General features: G+C 36.2%; 1 protein-coding gene across 1 annotated transcript; it reads left to right on the plus strand.

Moving 5' to 3' along the window:
• The first annotated feature begins 131 nt into the window (after positions 1 to 131).
• Positions 132 to 22,925, plus strand: LOC114536800 (G-protein coupled receptor GRL101-like). The gene is made up of 3 exons (XM_028558144.1): positions 132 to 223; positions 283 to 1,329; positions 21,513 to 22,925. The coding sequence occupies exons 1-2, from the start codon at positions 132 to 134 to the stop codon at positions 1,310 to 1,312; spliced, it is 1,122 nt and encodes a 373-aa protein (XP_028413945.1). The 3' UTR covers positions 1,313 to 1,329; positions 21,513 to 22,925.
• Positions 22,926 to 23,752: the final 827 nt, after the last annotated feature.

The following is a 23,752-nucleotide window of genomic DNA, read 5'->3' on the forward strand; positions in this document are numbered from 1 at the left end:
TTGAGTCATGTTATTTCTTCCGTTTTAAGAACATTAATATATAATGCTCGCCATACTGCCATTAAAATTGGAGTTTAGTGCAATTTTACTTACTGCATGTGTTATACTACAAAGACTATGTTTTGTCAGTCATGAGTCCATTATTTGAAATTCAAGAAACTAATGTCTATGCATCTGTAGATTCAGCATATAAATATGATGATAACTATAGTGTCAATTTTTTGTGGGACATACTGTATAATTATATCGTCTAATATTTCATCTTTTGTCATATATTGTTAGAAAAGTGGATCATTTTACGCTGTGTTGTTTCGCAAAACAGAACAATCCGAGTGTTTCGTGCGTTGCCAAATTTGAAGGAGGATTTTCAAGTTGTGATGAGCTTCTGAAAAATGATGTGCTCAAATATTCAATTTGGATTCTTGGTCTGATGGCCTTCCTTGGAAACTTCTTTGTTATTGTATGGCGATCGTTTTCAAAGGACAGCAATCGTGTGGCTTCATTTCTTTTAACAAATCTCGCTGTTGCTGATTTCCTAATGGGCGTGTACCTGTTGATTATTTCATATAAAGACACAGTGTGGAACGGAGTGTACTTCAAACATGATATTTCCTGGCGTGCAAGCAATTTGTGCATATTTGCAGGTGTTATCTCTACTTTATCAAGCGAGGTCTCAGTGTTAACTCTGACTGTTATCACCCTGGAACGTATGATATGTATTATATTTACTCTTAAATTTCAACGTTGGTCAATGAAGAAAGCCTGGGGCATAATGATCGTTGTTTGGTTGATTGGACTTTGTATTTCAATCATTCCGTTGCTAAACGATGCCTATTTCTATGATTATAAACAGAATGCACACTTTTTTGGACGTTCACCGGTCTGTCTACCACTCCAGTTATCGAGCGATCGGCCAGCTGGCTGGGAATATTCAGTGTGTGTATTTCTCGTTTTGAATGGTGTTTCTTTTTTATTCATTCTCCTGGCATATGTGTTTATGTACCGCTCCATAGTCAAGGCCGCCCGTTCAGTAAGGTCAACGAGGGTAAAGAAGGATTCAACCATTGCAAAGAGAATGATGTTCATTATTTTAACAGATTTCCTATGCTGGTTTCCTGTGATAATTTTAAGCATTTTGGCTTTAACAGGAAATTTATATGATCCTTCGAAACAAGTATATGCTTGGGTGGCTGTGTTTGTATTGCCCATCAATAGTAGCATCAATCCGCTACTCTATACCTTCTCAACTCCATACGTTCGGAAAATGATTCCATCGCCTCTCAGCTGGATTGCCCATAAAATATTCAATTGAAGGAAGATTTCACAAAGGTAATTCTATTGAAAAATCCTAGAAAGCTGAAAATTTTGTATTCGTAAAGGAATTGCATTTGTATCATTTCTGTGTAATATGTATTGTGGTCAGTCGTGGCCCGTTGTTGACGTAGTTTAGCTTTTTATGATAACAGACTACCAGCTATATACTTTCAAGTACTGTAACCAACAGCTAATGCATATTGGTTATCAGTATTTTTCAGTGTTTATCACTTGTTATTATTATTTTCCAAGCGGATGCTTAGCATTTTGCCCTGCTGTAACAAAACTACCTGAGATATGTTTTGCAAGTGAAATGGCAGTGGTACCAACAGAACCTATACAAACAGTTGTAATACTAGCAGCAGTAGCAATATACGAGAGTAATCGCAACAGTACCAGCGCAGTACTGATAGCAACACCAGCAGCATTTATAGCAGCTGTAGTATAAATACCAGTAACAGTACCAATACCAGCAGCACTGCTATCAGTTGAAGTACAAATACCAGCAACAGTAAAAATACCAGCAGCACTGATATCAGCTGCAGCACAATTTCCAGTACAGTATCAAAACAATAAAAACAGCTGCAAGTAAAGATACCAGCAACAGTATAAATACTGTACTAGCAGCACTAATAGCAGCTGCAGCAAAAACTCTAGCAACAGTATAAATACCAGCAATAATAGTAGCCGCAGTAAAGATACCAGAACAGTATAAATACTGGCAGCAATAATAGTAGCTGCAGTAAAGATGCCAGAACAGTATAAATACCAGCAACACTAATAGCAGCTGCAGCAAAAACTCCAGCAACAGTATAAATACCAGCAGCAATAATAGCAGCCGCAGTAAAGATACCAGAACAGTATAGATACGAGCAGCAATAATAGCAGCCGCAGTAAAGATACCAGAACAGTATAAATACCAGCAGCAATCATAGCAGCCGCAGTAAAGATACCAGAACAGTATAAATACTAGCATCAATAATAGCAGCTGCAGTAAAGATACCAGAACAATATAAATACCAGCAGTAATAATAGCAGCCGCAGTAAAGATACCAGAACAGTATAAATAACCAGCAGCAAAAATAGCAGCTGCAGTAAAGATACCAGAACAGTATAAATAACCAGCAGCAAAAATAGCAGCTGCAGTAAAGATACCAGAACAGTATAAATACTAGCAGCAATAATAGCAGCTACATCAGCTGCGGTAAACATACCAGTATCAATTGCAACGGCCGTGAGTACTACTAATGCGATGAAACACGTGTAGTTATGACAAGCCAGCAGAACCAATGGCATTACAAATTCTGAAAATATCTTCATTGAACGTGTAAACGTTTATAAGAAGTGATTAAAGTCATATAAAAGAAACAATCCTAGTATTTTTTCGCATTTCAATGCTTTCTTATTTGTATCCCTCATTGCATGGTTTCTAACATTTTGTTACCTGATTTATTAACCCTAATTTTTAACGTATTTACCTGAAATTTCCGAATCGTCTTTGTTGGGGGGTGTGTGACCCCCCCCCACACCCCCCAGTCGCTACGTCCCTGAATTTAATAGCCTCGCGATATTGGTCTAGTTTTATTTTCGAACACACTGCCAAAACCAGCGAGTTTTACAAATGAGTCCAGTCCAGGTTTTACAAATGAGTCCAGTCCAGGTGTTACAAATGAGTCTAGTCCAGGTTTTACAAATTAATCCAGTCCAGGTTTTACAAATGAATCCAGTCCTTGTTTTACAAGTGAGTCCAGTCCAGGTTTTAGAAATTAATCCAGTCCAGGTTTTACAAATGAGTCCAATCCAGGGTTTACAATGAGTCCAGTTCATGCTTTACAAATGAGTCCAGTCAAGATTTTACAAATGAGTCCAGTCAATGTTTTACAAATGAGTCCAGTCCATGTTTTACAAATGAGTCCAGTCAAGGTTTTACCTGAGTCCAGTCCAGGTTTTACAACATGCCCATAAAGCCTTCTCAATAATCAATAATTAAATCCTTTATATTAGAGATTATGGTTGAAGCTGACGACGGAATTCCCGCAGAACAGAATATTTAAATGAATATGCACCCACTCTAACCTTTGTTTTTGGGACATTAATTTAGTTTTATAGTACCTTACGGTTTTCGGGCTCATAGCAGCAATATACTGTAAAGTATATGTTTTCGATGGGGCCATATTTTAGAAAATATTGAAGCAACCTCGCACCCAGGGTCTTTACTCGTCGAGAGTAAATTTTGGGGAGGCTAGTTTCCGGAGCACCGCGGCTCACGCACACAGATCAGTGCTCACGCACCCCCGCACGCTCACCCTTTTTTCAACTGACCTCTATCCAATAACTGATTGCAACGTTATATATCTTACTCGTTGATTTTACTATTAAAGCGCCTGGGTACGAGGCTGAGGGGACGCTGGGGGCTCACTGCCGCTCACATAACCTACTGCACGCAACAATGGGAATTGATTGAATTGATATGCATATCAAATATCAATAATTCAATATACCATGTTTCACACCACTGTGAAGTACGCACCACATTCAACACGACATTCAAAAACACCATATGACTCATTTCCATCATTCAAACATTCGAAATTCAAATATTGTTTAAAACCCTTTCCAAACATTTATTAAAAGGAATAATGTACTAAATCGATCAATTGGAGCTTAAACTTTATACCTTAACAAAACAGGCGGAATCAACGTAAAATTTGCCCAAAAAAGAGATTTTGCACCACGCTGCAAAGAACAATTTCCTAATTTTCTCAACCCTGATTCGATAGAAATCCTTTGAACTTTTATATTTAGTGGAGAATTATGTGCGCTTTCAAACGGTATGTAACATGGAAGTGGATTGGCCGCCGAAATATATAAAATTCCGTCTTGGAATCAAACATATTTGCACGTGCGTCTCTTATAAGCTAATTAATAATACCTATTAGCGCGCAGCAAAGCCGGGCGACAGTAATTCCTAAAGAATCACAATTTTCTCAGCCGCTATTTTATAGAATTTCTTCAAATCTCCGTATTTAGTTCGAAGTAATATGCTCTTTCAATTCAATTCAATTCAATTCATTTCAAACACTGTGTAACATGGAAGTGGATTGGCCGTAGAAATATATAAAATTTCGTCTTGAAATCAAACATATTTGCACGCGCGTCTCTTATAAACTAATTAATAATACCTATTAGCGCGCAGCAAAGCCGGGCGACAGTAATTCCTAAACAATCACAATTTTCTCAGCCGCTATTTCATAGAATTTCTTAAAATCTCCGTATTTACTTGGAAATAATATGCTCTTTCAAACAGTGTGTAACATGAAAGTGGGTTACGTCAAAAAACGATGAAATTACGTCTTCAAATCAAACGTCACGAATGTCGTGCGTACTTCACACTTTGGTGCGGTTGAGTTTGAGACAGAATTTCATACATTTCGAAAAAGGAATCACTTGAACATTGCAAACTTTTTAAAAGAGTGTGTCATTATGTACTATTTACAAAAAGTATAGTGAAGTTCCACAGAATAGAGGCTGAGAAAATTGCGATTGTTTAACGAGTAGTCTTTTCGCGTTTTTTAATTAATTAATAATGCTCAGCCGGCATGTCTTAATATATTGCAATTTTCTCAGCCGCTATTTTATAGAATTACTTTAAAACTCTGTATTTAGTTCGAAGTAATATGCTCTTTCAAACAATGTGTAACATGAAAGTGGGTTACGCCAAAAAGCAATGAAATTCCGTCTTTACAATCATGTCATTGTTTCTATGACGAAAAAATATAATTTTTCTTCTTTCAGATATTTATGACGTAGTGTATATATTTATTCATATAATTTCTACAGCTAGAGGGATATGTTACATTCTCAAAATCTGCACCTTTTTTGCGAGTACATCATTTTTGGTTGCATATTAAGATGCTGATGATAAATATGACAAATGTAAGTTGTATAATACACAAGAATAGCTTCATACCCGCGTATATTGTTTAGACAGCTTTCATGTTGCCTGTAGCAGCTTATAGCAATTGCTGCCACTGACGAGTCATTGTCATATGCATCTCAGTCTATACCATTGTCCCAGTCCCCCAAATATACAATTTTCTGGTATACTCGAGACAGGCGTTCTTCATTACTGTTTCGTATGTAAGTTGTGACCAATATGAATTTTTGTTTTTAATGATTGCTGCCACGCATTTTCCATGGAAGCCTTAAGGGTATATTTTCGTTTCAATAAACTCCGCGAAGTTTTCATGATTTTCATCAACAATTACGCCGGTATTGTTTGTCTAAATCTGCCTAAAATATTTCTTCGCAAGCTACGGTTTGCATTATTAGTGCATTTTTTTTCTCCTACAGCTACATTAATTATAATTTATAAGTATTTTTCCGACTTCTGCAAGCGTATGCAATGCAATAAGTCGTTAAATGATGGTAAATATAAATGAAAGATTTATTACGATACATGCATGTTTGAATTGTATTTAGGTCAGACCATACAAAAGTGCTGTTCATGCATCAGTGCAAAACTGGTATTTGATAATTATTTCGTAAACATTTCGAACATCACTCTAAATTTTTGTACATTTCTATTTAATATTTGCTTGTCTTATGTTGCATATTATACATCACTTTTTTATGGTCGGTCCCATTTATTTAAGGGTAGAATTCTGATCGCTTATTCAGAAGCATTGTTAAACTGCAGCCTGCAGAAGCATCATCTACGCCATGCAGTGTTTACTACGGGGAGAAAGCTAACGCGTGGTAACGACTAACGAGTTTTCAAGAAGGTATATATTTATTAAAACAGCGAGATTTTGATTATTGTTGATTTGATCTTAAAGATTAAACCGTTCAAATTTGTACGAGAATACGTGAACAGCGTAAGTCAGAATAAAGGCTAGGGAAAAGTCTATTTCTTAGGCCAGACGAAAGAAAGAATTCAGTTGCCTTTTTGTATTATTTAAACTAGATAGAATAAACTAACAAAATGAAACAAAGTGTCAATGCATTGATACTGAAAAAATCTGGCAGGTATTGCCATGTATTTGTAATGTCCGTACATGAACACTTACACCGTTATTAAACTGTTCTTTTTCAACAGTTATATTAGTAATGCTAACCTTGCGAAATTACGATTTTCTTTTACCTTTTGTGGACAGCGTTTTTAAATCTACCCAACAAGAACATTCCCTTAGGGCACCCAAATCAAAGAAAACAACTGCATTAAAATGTGTATTTAGAAAACTACAAAGCAAAGCCTTTGATAGAATAGTTTACAAGTAGTTACTAACAAATATTCGCCTCGAGCTTTTTTAAAATTTGGCTTATTTGTTTATTTTTATTACAACAAAGTCAACTGCAGAGTGATTACTTGAAAATCTTGAGTCAAGAGGAGCCGAAGCACCCGTTAAACCTCATGCATAAAAACATTAAACACACGATTCCCGTAGGGCACATCACTGCTGAAACAATGACATTACATTCATATCATCTTCAGAATTAACTTGGGCTGCTTGTCAGATTCCGTCCTGGAAGACTAGCATGGATCGTGAACATAAGGAAATAAGATGCCATATACCAGTACAACAACTATCATCAGTTTAAATAATCACAATTACTGTCAGTTTTCCTGCAGTCATAGTTGACAACATAAATAGAGACAAAATTTGATCTGACAAAACGGACTAAAAAGAATATTTATTTAATAAAGTTAAAATGTAATCTCAGTGCATCATGCGCTGGTTCTAGAAGGAAGCACCTTCACAGTAAGTGCAGGAGATTAGGTAAGGATTTAACAAGCTCGCATCATTTTGTCACTAAGGAATCGTCAGCGTCACTTTATAGCCAATGGGATTTTCTCTTCGTTCTCATTCGTTCTCAACTATCTCGTATTAATCTTGAGAATTAGCCAAATGCATGATACGGATGAGGTGGTGATTAACAGAACATCTTGAAGTCTTGAAGAACACTTATTCCACGTTTTAAGTCACGTATCTAGAGAATGTGGTCGTTCTTTTATAAGCACCAGGATGAGGAAGTATTGCTTTTCTATTTGGCTGTATCACGTCTTTCAAAATCAGTAAAGTGCTAATCAACAACTCGTCAAGTGAAATTATAGTCTAAAGACGAAGCTTTGCATGCTTTAATTGAAGAACATGAAGCAGGCATTATAATACGCGTGTTTTTGACACACTTTGTGTCCTTGTAAAAGGCGAATGTGTCCTTGTAAATGGAAAAGTGTGTAGTTAAAAATCATGCCTCATGGACAAAAATGTCTAATATAATTTTAATTTGACTATTTAAAATAATTATTGTTTCTATTATAAAATTGACATCATTGAATATATTATATATTAAAAAAGGCTAGAGACTGACGGACCGTGCTTTGCATGGCTATGCTCTTTTTTATATGCTTGCGTTGTAATGTCACGTTGTAATTTCTAAGACTGAGTGATTATTGAACCTAAAAACAATGTGTGTCCTTGTAAAAATTCCGTATTATAATGCCTGACATGAAGTTCATCGCAACAAAGAACAGTGTTCCGGGAATTGAACCCAGTAACCGTGTGTACAAGTCAGCTTCCATTAGACCATTATGTTTTCTATTCTGAGGGCGTTTACGTCAGACATTAAAGTCTACTGGTTGCGAAAATATTCTAAACTTTTTATCGAGTATAACGAGACATACCAATTATGCGGATATAAATTGTCAACAGAAATGTTTAGCTTTCATGCAATTTTACTCGTGAAAAGTTCAATTTTCGTATGGAAAACCAACCGTAAACACGGTTCCGAACACACGGACACCGTTTTTTTTTTACGAGGGAAACCAGAGTGCCTGGAGAAAAACCCTGACCGAAAGCCGGAATTAAACACAAAGTACACAAGTTTGAGATTTTATTAAAACAAAGTCATGTATTACAACAAAGGGTGTGTGTGTGTGTGTGTGTTGTGTGTGTGTGTGTGTTGTGTGTTAAAGATATTGAAATCAAGAGAGAGGAGACGGACAATTTTGGTCCTATTTTTATTAATACTTCACTAAACATGTATTACAAAGCGTGTGTGTTTTCTTTACATAGTACATCATTAATATACGAAGACATTAAACTATTATATCTAAAACCGGTTACAAAGTAGGTGCATTTAAGATCTTGACATTTAAATTTATAGAACAGTGCAGGTTAAATGTTAATTTGGCATGCTTTAGTATAAATTGTTCATGTCTTTTTACAGTGTGCTATTGTGTTTGAGTAATGTTTAAGACTGATCAGTAAAACATGCATGCATTAATGTGAGTAAGTGTTTCTAAGTTATCGTGTATATATTTTTTTGTTCTATTATAGACTTAACCCACTAACTCTGGTAGAGAGCTGAATAAAGCTTATGAGATCGACGAACTAATATAGTAATACATGAAAATGCCTGAGTTCAGAGCGCTTATAGATTCAAGTTACGTTCGTCCAAAAACTAAAATTATTCTGCTGACAAATTCTAGGCAGTGTTCCTAATAGTTTCGTTTTAAGCTGTCGAACTGTGCACACATATTTCAAGGATCGAGTTAACTTGAGATATTTCATGAGCCCTTATAGAAACAGCATGAAGGCATACACAATTGTCCTTGAAAACTTCATTGCACATTTCAGAGCTGAGGCATATAGCCAGAGCATGGCGCCCTTGTAGATGAAGGTTTGGAAAAAAATACCACAAGAAATTGACTTTATATTTTTGAGGCTGAGGCATATAGCCAAAGCAACAAATTGTTCAAACCAAGTGCAGCATCAATTGTAAATTTATTTTTTTTTTGAAAAAATTCAGTAAACATTTTTTGAACCATGCAAGGGATATTCCCAAAGCAAGCTGCTCTTATAGAAACAGCACCAAGAGTACAATTTTTTTAGAGAGACTGGACTAATACTTTCAAAGCCAAGACATATAGCCAAAGCAAGCTGCTCTTATAGAAACAGCCACAGGAGTACATTTTTTTCTTTGAAATCTGGTTTAAAAACTTTTAGAGCTAAGGCATATAGCCAAAGCAAGCTGCTCTTATAGAAACAGCAAAGAAAATAACACTGCAACGTTATTAGATATCCCAAGACACCTGCTAACACTTCGAACCACATAGCAAAATCAAGCAGTACAGACGAAAAGTGGCGCCTTACTTTTCATAAGCACTGCTCGACGAAGCTAAATGATTGGAAATCTCACAGAGACCTTGGGAAAATAATAAAGTTGCAATGCCACTGCCAATGTTTGTCTCGTAATTGGTTTCTAACTATAGTAGAAATAAGGCATATATATATATATATCGTTTCAAGATAACAGCATGCACCCCCCCCCACCCATTCCTTATTTTGTTCAAGTAAATTCCAATTCATTAATTGAGAGCATGCATGTGTGTGCTAACTTTGATTGCATAAGTTCATGTATTTCAGAATAGCAAGACAGTATAAGACATGCCGTAAAATCAATGTTTCTGGCTAGAATATTAACTGTGGCCTTAAGTGAATGCAAGAGATAAGAGAGATATAAACTAGAAGCCATTATATAGGCCATGGTTTGCATTAATGTATTTACTCGTGTGCGTGTCTATTTTATGTGCAGCTACAAGATCATGAGGTATAGTGCATGATGTTTTGTATCTGTTCATATTTTGATATAAATCATGTTTTTTCATAAATACATACACAATATTATATGTTCAATTACAAAATACAGTAAGGCAAGATATAATCGTATATTTACAATGTTTGCTGAGAAATCAAAAACGTATTTACATACACAAATAATTTTACAACCAGACCGAATAGTGACCCCATAGTTATCAATTTTTATAAAGTTAATTCTGAAAGCCGCAATTGACCGGATTTCAAGAGCCGAAGATGATTCTAGCAATCAGGACAAGATAGAGAAAGAGGAAAGAACCTATGGGATTATGTCTGCCATTTGTGGCTATGGTTTGTGTTAGTGTGTGTGCATGGCTTTTTAGCCATTTCTTAGGTGAAATATGGGTATATATTACAGTTGTGATATGTTTTTAGTTTTAACAGACAAATTATCAACCTAAACCTTAGCGCAGCCCTAAGCACAAGCGAGCAGTCCTAAGCGCAAAACCGATTAAAATATTTAACCGAATTTAAGAAACGTTTGCTCACATGCATCATGCATTAGCTATGTTCCTGGTGGCCAGAACTTAGTTAACTGAACTTAAAACTTTATTTAACTTAAGTTCGTTAACTAAATTAGTTAACTTCGTTAAGTTAATCATGCACAGACTAACCCCTGCATGCACATTTTTTGACCACCAGGCTACTCTAACCTGTAACGATGCCCGGGCATCGCTGGACGTTGCTTTTTAGCGTCGATTTGGCGTAGTTTTGGCGTATATTAGGCGTCGAGTTGGCCTACATTAGGCGTAGATTTGCCGTCGAGTTGGCCTACATTAGGCGTAGATTTGCCGTCGGTTGCCTACATTAGGCGTAGAGTGCCGTCGAGGTTGCCTACATTAGGCGTAGAGTGCCGTCGAGTTGCCTACATTAGGCGTAGATTTGCCGTCGAGGTTGCCTACATTAGGCGTAGATTTGCCGTCGAGTTGCCTACATTAGGCGTAGATTTGCCGTCGAGGTTGCCTACATTAGGCGTAGATTTGCCGTCGAGGTTGCCTACATTAGGCGTAGATTTGCCGTCGAGTTGCCTACATTAGGCGTAGATTTGCCGTCGAGGTTGCCTACATTAGGCGTAGATTTGCCGTCGAGGTTGCCTACATTAGGCGTAGATTTGCCGTCGAGTTGCCTACATTAGGCGTAGATTTGCCGTCGAGGTTGCCTACATTAGGCGTAGATTTGCCGTCGAGGTTGCCTACATTAGGCGTAGATTTGCCGTCGAGGTTGCTTACATTATAGGCGTGGATTTGCCGTCGTTTTGGCTATTACTCATCAACCTGAAATAAGATTACAGAAATAAGCAAACTATATTCTTTATTGAGGCTGAATCACGCGTAAAATTGGGATTGTAAAAACAACAACATCTATAAAACCCCTCTGGGATTTCATATATTTCCTTTTTTGCCATTATTAATAATCATATTTAATTATCATGCGGCCGTTGCCGTTCTTGACCTGAATCATAAACTCCCCATTGTTCGGTTTATCTAAATATGTTCGATTGCTTAATACTCACGTTTTATTATGAATAGGTTTTGTCATCGTTTCAAATGGCTTGACCCGCTAAATCGCTACCTGCAATAAAACCAAAGTAATGCTTGTTATAGACAGCGATTTCAAGGATTTACCTTCGATAAAGGGAGCTTAAATATCGGGAGAAAACTTGCGGTGTGATTATTCAGTTGAGAGAACGCATGATGCCTGATCAAGCGTTTCAAGTTTTCCCATCCTACTTTGAATAAAATAGACCCAAAATTACCTGTTCATTTCAGCAACAAGTGTTGAAGAGCAGCTTTGGACTTGCAGTCTCTTTAAATGCGAGTCATCTCGGGGAATCAGTTTCAGTTCACTTCACTTCATTCAGTTTGGTTTTAAGCTCTCAGCCTCTCAAACTCCACCTGGACGAATAAAAGGCACCATTAGTTCACTGCTGAGGCCTTTAGAACTCAATTCAAACGTAATTTGCGTGTGGTTAGAGCGAAGGTTAGCGGCTCAACGGTAAGATTTAGCGTATATTACCTTTCTTATATCATCAATATTCCCCAGAAAAAGCCTGGACGTGCTTCCTCTTCAAAGGCGAGTTATCTTGAAACAGTTCAGCCACCACTTGTTCATCGTCATCGGTCGTCAATCTCTTGTTCACAAATTTCATCGTTTAACTTCGCTTTAATTTGTCAAAATTCTGCACAAAAAGAATAAAAAGCAACGTTAGTGTTATACAAGTTTGTATTTAAAGCTGAACACAACAGGAACATTACGAGAGAGGCATTACAAGACGTGAACTAAAGACACGTGGAACCCCAGCCCAAAAGCTCACGATGAAACAAGCTGATAAAACACGCAAAGGGAAAGGCATATTACCTGGTATAACACCAACGACAGTGTGTCAGAGATAGTAAACTTCTATTAAACTTCTCTTCTGCTGAATACAATAGCAATCTGATAGCAATTTCTGTTGAAATTTTCTTGGCATGGAGGACACTCATCTTTATTCTTCGAAGACCAGCGTTGAAGTGATGTCTCAAACTGGAATCAAAAGCACATATTCATTTCACCCGCTCCTCGTGTCTGCAAAGTCATCCTATTGGATGAACACTCCCGGCCTGACAGCTTAACAACGCTTCTGATTGGATGTTCATAGTAATTTAAATAATATGATTAATTCTCTCATCCTGAGCCTGAACATCAGAAATGAAAGGAATGAATTAATCATATTATTCAAATTACTATGCTCGCCCAATCAGAAGCAATGTTGAGCTGTCAGGCCGGGAGTGTTCATCCAATGGGATGACTTTATTTTGCAGCACAAGGAACGGGTAAAATAAATATATAGCTTTGATTCAACGTTGCCACATTACTTGGGCGCTGATTTTCAGAAACAAAACCTTCTGAAATTACCGAATTCTTGGATATGCGAAGCATATTGATGGATATTTTGGAATAAAATATCAACCTATAATGCAATATATCTGATAACCATTCGCCGACGATTAAAAATATGCATGTAAATTTTAGTTTTAAATGTACTCAGCATAAAGGCATGGTTTTAAAGGCGAACAATATAAAAACGAAACCGGGACACAATTTACAGAAATATTATATTATATAAATTCCACACAAAATATCAGTCGCTAATAGTTAGGCAAAATGTAGCGTCATATTTGACGACGTTATCTTTTGTCGTTTGGCTGAACGTTCTTCTCGTTCACGTGACTGTTAGCTGCGTCCCGAGGGGAGGGAGGAAGTGGGTTTATGTTCACAGACGCGGACGATAGTTGACGCAAAAGGTGAGGTTTTGAAACGTGATGTGCTTCTTGCATCGCCGAAACTGTCCCTTTCGCTCGCTCTTTCCTCTGTATCTCTTGCTATTCCACCCTCAGCATCATCTCTTGGAGTCGCCCCTCTCTCCTCTGTTTGCTTGTCCCCCACACCTTTCGAGACGCTTCTCTGATGCTCCTGTACAATGCGTTGAAGTTCCTTTGGCCTCGGGGCCTGAAGCTGAGCAGTTTTTCCATCACGATGTTGCTTGAGATTCTCTTCTGTAGCTCCCAGTTATATTCATTTCACTGGTCGTTTCCAATATTTCATCAATGTCGTCTATGGCTTCCTGAGGAAACATGAAGAAAGAATGGGCAAATCTGAGTAGGCCGGTGTGGGAACAAAAAGAACAGCCAAGACCAGATCCTTCTGAGAATTATAAGTTTCCTTGACAGTAGGAACTAAAGCGAGTGTTCTAGAGCTAGAGGCGCACCCAACGTAATTTTATCAAATAATAGGTTTACTTAGAGGCTTTGTGATTTTTTTGGTAGTGCTGATATTTGGAAGACATGAACTTATGAAAACTATACTAAACACTTACATCATCGTAAATAATTCCTTTTTATAACTATCTACCAAACAAAATATTGTTCTCCTAAAGAAAAATATGAACAATTTTAGATATCTATTGTATTCTTAACTGACACAATAAAAGGGGCAACCGTGGTTGGATCCAGGCCCTACCTTCATGTCAAATCCGCTACCATGTCATTGTGCTCGACACATTTGAAAGAAGACGCTGTAACGAATCACACTCAAGTTGCTGTGTTGGAGCCTGGAACTCCATGTCCATAACGATATGGACATGGAGGAGGCTGGAAAAAAATGTCGACAAAAGTCCGTCAAAAATTCCGTGAAAATATCGTCAAAAAGGAAGCCAAACTTATTGAAAACTGACTCAGAAAATACAGGAAAGTAAATGTTTTAGAATGCAACGCAAAACGAGTGATAGAAAAATGAAAAGTTGAAATTGAAACTCTTCCAACCTTTTCGTGAACGACAGTTTTACGTCGTCTTGACAGGCCTAATGTTGGTTCGGGTTTTTTGACAACGACAGAAACTTGAAATACACTTCGTTCCGCATCAAATGTCCCATTTGTAACATATTTCATCAGCTTCATTTGCGCAAAACTATCGCTATGCGTGAGCTTCAGGTCCACGGCCCTTAACACCTGTTCCATCTCAGAAGAGTTGAAATGCACTTAGATATGGGTCAAGTATTGCTATGTGTGAGTATGGGTAAACAAAGGTGGATTAACAGGGGCGGATCTTGGGGTTGTCAGATGACTCACGCGACTAAGTCAAAAATTACACAAGTCCAATGTCGAAATATTTAAAATTCAGTCAGCGAAAATAGTCATGCGATAAATTAACAGTCCAGTTCAAAGTTATTAAGCTTCATGCAGTTGCTGGTCACTGACTTTTGAGCCCTCGGCAAATGAGTCATAATAGCGGATGCCCGCTTGAATTTTGCCTCATCGACTTCTGATTCTAGGCATTTGATTGGCTTAGAAGGAGTTTGACTCATATTTGCGGGTCTGACTTATCTGCGCAATTTAAGCGTTTCCGATTGGCTGGTGGAGGGCTAATACTGGTACTTCATTGGCTTGCCTTATCTTTGCGGGGGTCTGACTCATTCGCCAAATTTAAGCTTTCCGATTGGCTGGTGAAAGAAAAATATTGATTTCTTATTGGTTTGCTTTATTTGACTTAAAGGAAAAAATATATCCTTTTCAAGTAAATAAGGAATATTGAAAAATATTACACACTGTTAATCGGGTGTTCCGGGGGGTAATTCTGCGCAAATCCCTTTAAAACAAACCCACAACGCGAATTTAATCAATCAATCAGATCTTTGATGAAGAACGTGGAACAGTTTGCCTGGAAATGAACTCTGTATTAGGCCTATGTACAAATATCAATGTTATAATGTCAGATTTATAGTGAACATTTCATATTGATAAGAAATACCTCCCAAGGGAGAAAGGCATGTCCGACAAAGGCAAAAACAACTTCAAATAAAGTCTGTTTAAATGGCCTATGTTTAATAGCCTGTGAATAGCCCTTGCCTTGCTGGTAAGTGCTGGTAATCCAAAATTTTCAGGATAGCTTTACTATTGTATAAACACAGAGAACATATTCATTTGTAAAATGAAATTTATTTAGCCTGAAATAGCCACATATTGTAATTATTATATTAATGCCTGAGTGTGTGTGTGTGTGTACAACAATGGAATCTAATATAATGGATAGGAATAAAAGTTGCTGGTTTCTTTAACATGGGTTCTATATAATACTCTGGGATTATAGGGTGAATTTCAGTCCCATGTGGAATGGGCCAGTCTGGTTTTAGTATGCTTAGCTATAGCCAGGTTGATATGTCACGATGCATGCTTTTAACTCTATCTAGAAATTACCTTGAAATTTGAAAAAAAAAAAGAAATCAAAAATATTAAGACTGTTATTTGAAGCACTTTTCTTCATTGAAATAGAATTTTGCAAAAAAAAGCAAATGTCAGATTCCTACAAATAGAACCCCAATATAGTCCTTGTCAGAAACAACACCCAGTATGGTGCCTCCTAGGCTAGCCTGCGTATATGAAATAATTCACATCTTGGCCTCACAAAGCAAAGCGCTAGCCCAGCTCATAAAGAAAGGGCCTAATGCTTGGCCCAATGTTTAATGAAATACACGTTCGAAGCTTCATCCACATTAAACATTTATTAAATTTAGGTTTAAGCCAGAAAATATTAACAAATATAAATCCAACATCTATTGTTAATAAACAACATATTGCACCCAGCCATATAACAAGTTCATAGAGTGCCTTCTATCATAAAACCTGGTTCCATATGGTTGTAATTATGTCTTAATTTCCGCCGGTATGTTGTAAACGCAGTGGCGTAACTAGAACGATAATTCGGGGGGTGAATATTCATATATCCAGTTCTGCCCCACGGATTCCTTTTGTAATTGCAATAGCTTACAATAGAAATCCGTCGGGCAAAACTGAATGTATGAATATTCACCCCCCCAATTATCGTTCTACAGGGTGTCCCAAAAAAAACGAAAACTATTGAAATCACTCATTGTTAAAATTTGAATGCCGTGTTCACGAATTTTAGCCCGTGGGGATTTAATGCAACTTATAAAACGCTAAATGCTTTGTGTTGCTAGAGAAAGAGGACATGTCGAAGCTCATGGTCCTTGAGATGCACATTTAAATAATGTTATCCATATTTGTAAATTGTAAATATTGTTAATAAATATCATTTTTGCGAACAAGCAATTTTTACAGCATCATATGCATGCATAAAAATGCTTATGGCAACCCCGATTTATACACTTGTGGGCCCAACACTTAAGTGTTTAGGCATTCAAACTCATAACCGCATAACAATGGCATTGTTATGGGTGATTTCAATAGTTTTCGTTTTTTTTGGGACACCCTGTAGTTACGCCCCTGTGTAAATGTTGCAGAGATAGACTGACTCTACTGTATTTCACATTGATGACACCCTTACAACCATATAGTAGCCATACTGTGAGCCAATATTAACCAATATCAATAGTCTGTATTGAAATTGATTATTGTTGTACTGCTATACTTATAGCTCTTGTCCATTAAAAGCAATTGTTGAACCCCGGCATTCATAGTAAATAGCATGCTGCATCAAAATATTATGTTTATTGTGCTACTACTGTATATTCAGTATAGCAATGCGTAATTCGCATGTTAAATGTGCTAAATAGACAAAGTAGTAAATGCCAAAAAACAAAAGCATTATTTTACTCCCCCAGCGACTTATAGCGCTCAACAATGCGTCTTGTTAGTTTATAAGAGACGCGCGTGCAAATATGTTTGATTTCAAGACGGAATTTTATATATTTCTACGGCCAATCCACTTCCATGTTACATACCGTTTGAAAGCGCACATAATTCTCCACTAAATGTAAAAGTTCAAAGGATTTCTATGGCCCAGGGTTGAGAAAATTAGGAAATTGTTCTTTGCAGCGCGAATTACAAAATTAGCGATAAAAATGTTGGTACAAAATCTCTTTTTTTGGGCAAATTTTACGTTGATTCCGCCTGTTTTGTTACAAGGTATAAAGTTTAAGCTCCAATTGATCGATTTAGTACATTATTCCTTTTAATAAATGTTTGGAAAGGGTTTTAAACAATATTTGAATTTCGAACGTTTGAATGATGGAAATGAGAGAATTTTTTGGTGTTTTTGAATTTCGTATTGATTATCGTGTTGAATGTGGTGCGTACTTCACAGTGGTATGTTTCACCATCTCATCTGGGCTGCCTATGCCTATGCTATGGTAATGCCTATGGTTTCACTGGCACTGCTGCCTCCTGCATTGATATAGAGTAAATAAAATCATCTGATAAAAATTTAGGCATATTGTATTTGAGGAAAGATATTTAGTCTTGGTTATTATCTGGTATGGAGCACGTTGTTGCCTTCTTGAAAGACTTTATTCGGTAAGTTTACTACCAAATTTTAATTCAGCGTTTGCTATAAAAAACGGCTCGACTAGAGCGCGTATAAAGTCACTTAAGGTGGATTTCCACTTATAGCGAAATCGTTCGCTAGCGAAATATTTGCACATTTTCTTTTGAATTGAGAACAGTCAAGTCGCCCTAACTTTCTTATGCTGTTAAAATTCAAAAGAAAATATGTAAATATTTCGCAAGCGAACTATTTCGCTGTAAGTGGAAATCCGCCTTTACGGTACATACATAGACAGCTCCGATGTTCTTGCATTTGGAAATCGCATACGGAATAGTTAGAGTACTGTCTGTTCACCGTTTGTGATTATATAATGCTTTCTTTACCTTTTTTCTAAACTTTACTGCATTAACTTTTGACAATTCATGATGCCAGGATTTCCAGCATATAGAATACCCTCAAACAAATTGTAAAAACCCACACTCAAGCTATATATCCACATCAAAACTTTGCTTCTGAAAGATTCTCCAGATGTAAAGGCAATACCACAGCATGGGAATGATAGTACTCAAATCCTGTTACTCAATTGTAATTAACATGTTAATGCTGTCTAAGACATATGTTAAAAATATGCATGACTGGGTTAAAGTCATATACCTAAGTAGTAGAAATTCCATAGGTGAGAAGCATGGCAGAGCAATAAACTAGTTTATAGCTTCAAGTTACCATTGAAATTATATGATGATGTCTTTGCTTCTCTTCAAATGCTGCAATAAATTAGATGGTTCACAGCGGTCTGGAAATACACCTTAAATCATTTGATTGTTCCCTCAGTTACTGCTGGTCTGAAGAATGTGGTTCCTTTCAAGGGCTCTAGAACCATTCAATGAATGCAAGAGTATGTCTTGCTAATACTAATTTCCATCAAATTTTTGGTGATTTGCCAAAAAACTAAAACCTTAATTTGCAATCCTTGCTTTTAAAACTTATTCACAAAGGATGGACATTAATAGGAGACACCATTCTTTCACCATTTTGCATTTGTAAAAATATTGAATTTCTAACCAGTGGCAGCTATGTACAGACCTCAAATTAGGGGGGGGGGCATTTGAGTGGCAAATAAATTTTTGGGGGGGCAAAACAATATATTCTCACCTAAATTTTATAAACATATGCATGCACCTAATTTTAGCATATCAAGCCTTTAATTTGAGTTTAGAATATTTTATTTCTTTTTCCTATAAGTATGGATACAGATTCATGGTTATTTTAATGTTCAGTTTGCTATATGTGCACATATTCTAATTACATATTTCATTTTTATGTTAATCATAGGTATCTGTGATGCAATGAATTAAACAGATAGATATAGTTTGATATTCTAGGGGGGCAAAATAGGAGGCAAAAAAAATTTTAGCAGGGCATTTCCCACCACTGTTTCTTACACTTTAATTTTAAGAAAATTATGTATTACTATGATTTTAGGTATCTACCACTTAAGTGCAACAAATGTGAACTTCTTTGTCAGTCATTGCCCCACTGATGGGTTATTTTAACATTTCTTCATCTGCAAGAAAATACCTTCTGCATGCTTTAGACCTGGCTTCATTTCATGTGTATCATGAGTACCATGGCATATTTCCACTCAGCAGTCCGCACTAAGATGAAGGAGCAAGGAGACTAAAAGTAAAATAAATGCAGGCACACCCTTTATTCATTTCAGTCTTTTGTACATCTGAAAACATTAATTTTAGTAGAAAATCAATCAATTGACAGACATTTGAGGCAGATGAACTTCTTACACAAAAATACTTCTTACACAAAAATACCTTTACATCAACCAAAACATGGCAGTTTGACCACCCTGACTATTTGATAAACCAAGTGACTCCTTCGAGATTCATGACAATGGAGCACCCAATGTTACAAATTTTTTAACCAAAATTTATGGTTGGTAAGTTACTGAATGAATATGCTAAACATTGCTATGGACAGCCCTTTTATTTATTTGTTTTATTAAACAAGGATTAAGTTAATGATATTTGGCTAATTCAAGTTGCTCAAATCTAGTTAGACTGCCCCCTCCTGGTCTAAATTTTGTTATTATTAAATCCAGCTGGGGCAGTTAATTATGACCAGATCTGGTCCCACTGAGGTAACATAACCATTGTTTTCTTTCTTTAAAACAAAGGAATCAAAAGTCCACTGATGACAATATTTGGTTGATTTATTCAGTGCTAGTGCTCATAATAATGTTAAGGATTGATAAAGCTTACTTTTTAACAATTTCAATCACAGAAGATGTGATGCGCCTGACTGTGTCCCAAATCTCCTGACTTTTCCAAGATTGCATGACAAGTCCTTAGAATTGAATATTTAAATATAAATATTTTACGTTGCGCGCCGAATCCACAAATTTCCCACGACAGAATTGACGAGAAAGGCTCGTTTTATTACAATTTGACTGTTTTAATGCGAAAACGTTAATATCGAGTGGCACGACCAGTGCACGACATGCTTAGAACGCCAGAACGGGATCTTATTTTCTCGTTCCTTCTGTTACATGTTTTGATATTTATGCCTTGTAATTGGTTTAGCGTAAAAATGTAAACAAACGTTCTGATTGGTTAATATTTTTTACCGCTTGTTAACTGTAGTTCACTACTAATATTAACGTTCGTCGAGCGGAGGTGCTTGCCTTGTGTTTCTACAATTTATGGTAAGAGCACGTGTAGCGAAGTGAGGAAATTTGAAAAAAACGCATGTAAATGCATACAACCACAATGCACCGCGATGCTAGAAATTTGCTGAAAAAAATTACTAATACTATTTACAACATGAACGGCCGTTTTGAATCGGATATACAGTGTGTATAAAAAAAATTCGAATCCAACTTTGACAAGCTGCTGTGTATAAAATACTAAAGTAAAGCATATAATTTTTATATGGCAACAAAGATTAGCTTATGTGTTCATTCATAGGCATTGTGTTCTTCAAACTTCTATCGTTGAACATTGAATAAGCAGAATTTTTGCGATAGATTTGCGTTTTAGTTTTCAGTAATGATTAGATTTTAAAGCCCTAATTTTCAATAAAACAAACGTCCAGTTCCCATCGGCGGAAAATGGTGATTTTTAGGAACTTTTTTTGTCGAACCAGTACTTCAGAATCTTCATTTTCCAACTAAATTTCACATACAACGTGTCATTTGAAAGAGAAATGAATGAAGTTAACAATGGTGTAAAAATCAACCAAAAATTTGTCAAATATGTTTTGCATTATTACACGCAAAATTTCGATTCGAATTTTTTTATACACCCTGTACAGACCTAGCGATCGCATATATATAGAAAAAAAGTGGATTATCTTAAAAAAAGCACTTAACTGTAGCTTTTACTAGTCCACAAATAGAAGTAAGCAAAAACTGACAATTAAACGATATATTTTAAATACGCTTCAAATTTTTGTGTACTATCTTATAAAGCACTGCCGGAGTGATACGCGAATACAGAGATTACAAATCGCAGTAAAATGTCCTGATATAATTGAAAACAATGGCGAATGGTAAAAATATAGTTTGAAATCTTGTACCTTATTTTGTAGAAGTTTTGCTGTGACCCTGCAACCGATCTTTCAAATATTCCTCATACTTGTATTTGTCTCACGATATCAAAATGCCCCTCGGGCCTAAAAATTTAATTTGCTTTTCACTGCGTACTAAAATATAAATTTCCAATAACTTGAATTCTTTCCATTTTGTAGACTATGCAAGAACTGGCCTAAAATAAATTTTACTGCGCTGGGTAACATTGTCTTCATTTATCTGTCTCTCCGTTTCTTTTTGGACGGCGTAGAGGAATATCTGATCCAACCAACTGCTTGGTATTACATGAAGTATATCAAAGAGTCCAATATGTTTCTTGGGCTAACTCTAGCGTCTTATTCTGCGGCGTCTTTGGTTTTCAGTCCATTTATCGGAGCCCTAAATGTAAGACTTCAAAATTCAAGCAAACTAATCATAGTGATGGGTGGAGTAGTAAAGTTATTAGGAAATATGTTGTATTCAATCCCGATCAATGGATACTTTCCCATGTTTGGAAGATTTTTGAGCGGCATGGGTTCCAGTACATTATCTGTCCTGTTTGGAATAATTGCAAAAGGTACTTTAAACGAAAATCGTGCTCAGGCGTTTCTATATTTTCAAGCACTGTTTTTTGCCGGTCAAGTACTCGGGCCAACACTTGGTAGCATTCTCACATTCAACGTCGATATATTTGGTTGGCAAATAAACGCAGGAAATTCACCAGGAGTAATTATGACGATTTTTTGGTGTTTCTTGCTTACCTTTACGATATTCCTACCAAGTAATGTTATTGAAAATACAAAGGAAAAACAAAGCAATGAAAGAGTTGGTGAAATTACTGATACATTCAAGTCTTCCTCAGGAACAAACAATATTATTCGCCCACCATCAATCGTTTTTTCTTTATTTTATTTTACCTTCGTACTTGTTATTTTTTACTCGGTAGTTGGGCTATATGTTCCGTTATTGGCAGCGCACCGTCTTGGATTGGGTCTTCTTCACGTGAAGCTGATTTTTATCAATGGCACGTTGTTTGTCTTCATTTTGTTTGTTTTAACTCCTCTCTTCTTGAGAATAATCTCCGAGAAAAATTTACTAATTCTTGGAAAAGTTTTTTTGATGTTCCCAATCTTCGTTTTACTTTATTTTTCTGTCTCTTGGAACACAACCTTGTCAGTAAATGCAGCCTATCTCTTGCTTCTTACAATGTTTATTTTGGAAGCAAATGCTGTAAACTTTTCCCTGATTTGTTCAATGCTAACAAAATTAACTCCAGTGAGTAGCGCCTCGTTTTATCAAGGTATAAATATTGCTGTTTTGCATTTTGGTATTCTGGTCGGTCGTCTAATAGCAGGAGCAACATTTGCCAAATTGCCAATGATGTACACTGGCTTTGGTCTTACAGTTTGCTGGTTATTTTCAATGCTGTGGTTAAGCATTGAATACAAGAACTTCCCTCGTGATATTGAACATCGGCAATGAGTGATATTGAGATAAATATTCCACAAGTATGTAGAAAAGACAAAGCTAATGGAGATGAAAATGACACGTAAAATGATTCACAGTTTATACTTAAAATTAAAGCAAAGGAAATCCGTCAGTTAATTAATTTTCTAATTATTTAATTAATTAATTAAAAAATTAATTAATTAATATTAATTCATTGTTAATTAATTAATATTAATGAAAATAACACAAAGAAAATTCATTCACAGCGTAATGCTTAACTTGTACAGTAAATGACAGTATACTTATATAATTATTAAAATATTACAGCATACTTATACAGCAATAAAAGGAAACTACGTCAGTTAATTTTTTCTTCATAAATAAATGAATTCATTTCAAATTTAATGGTCTTTTATGCCTGTATTGATGTGGCCGCGAAAAACTCAAGGGGCTTTCTTCGTTGCGCGCCGAGGAAAAAGTGAGAAGACCCTAAAATTTTGGCTGAAATTTTCAGTGATGGTAGAGCACAAGTTGATATAGCAATATATAGGATTTGGTATAGGGTGTATTCCCACCATTTGAGAGACGAAAAACGTTTAAAATTTCGATATTTTATTTTGCGAATACTTTGGAACGATGTTGCATAAAAACGTTTTGCAATCATTGGCGTGCCAGCCTGACGATTTGTCCCGCTATGCTAATATTTTGGTGTTTATTGACTGTGAAAACAATTAATTTCTAAAGAAATGAATAAATAATTATTATATAATAACACGAAATTTACATAGCGGGACAAAATCGTCCGGCTGGCTACGCCACTGCTTGCAATATCCAAAAATCTATCTCTCATTTCAATCATTCAATCATTTCAAGCATTGTTATCCACAAAAAGCTCATTGGAGTAAAATTCAGTTGCATCCATGAAGAGCTATCTTTTCTCAAGCATAAGCTTATTTTCGAGAAGATTATC

The sequence above is a fragment of the Dendronephthya gigantea genome, unplaced genomic scaffold, assembly GCF_004324835.1.
Source record: "Dendronephthya gigantea isolate DGI-Jeju-01 unplaced genomic scaffold, DenGig_1.0 000147F, whole genome shotgun sequence".
Taxonomy (NCBI): Eukaryota; Metazoa; Cnidaria; class Anthozoa; order Malacalcyonacea; family Nephtheidae; genus Dendronephthya; species Dendronephthya gigantea.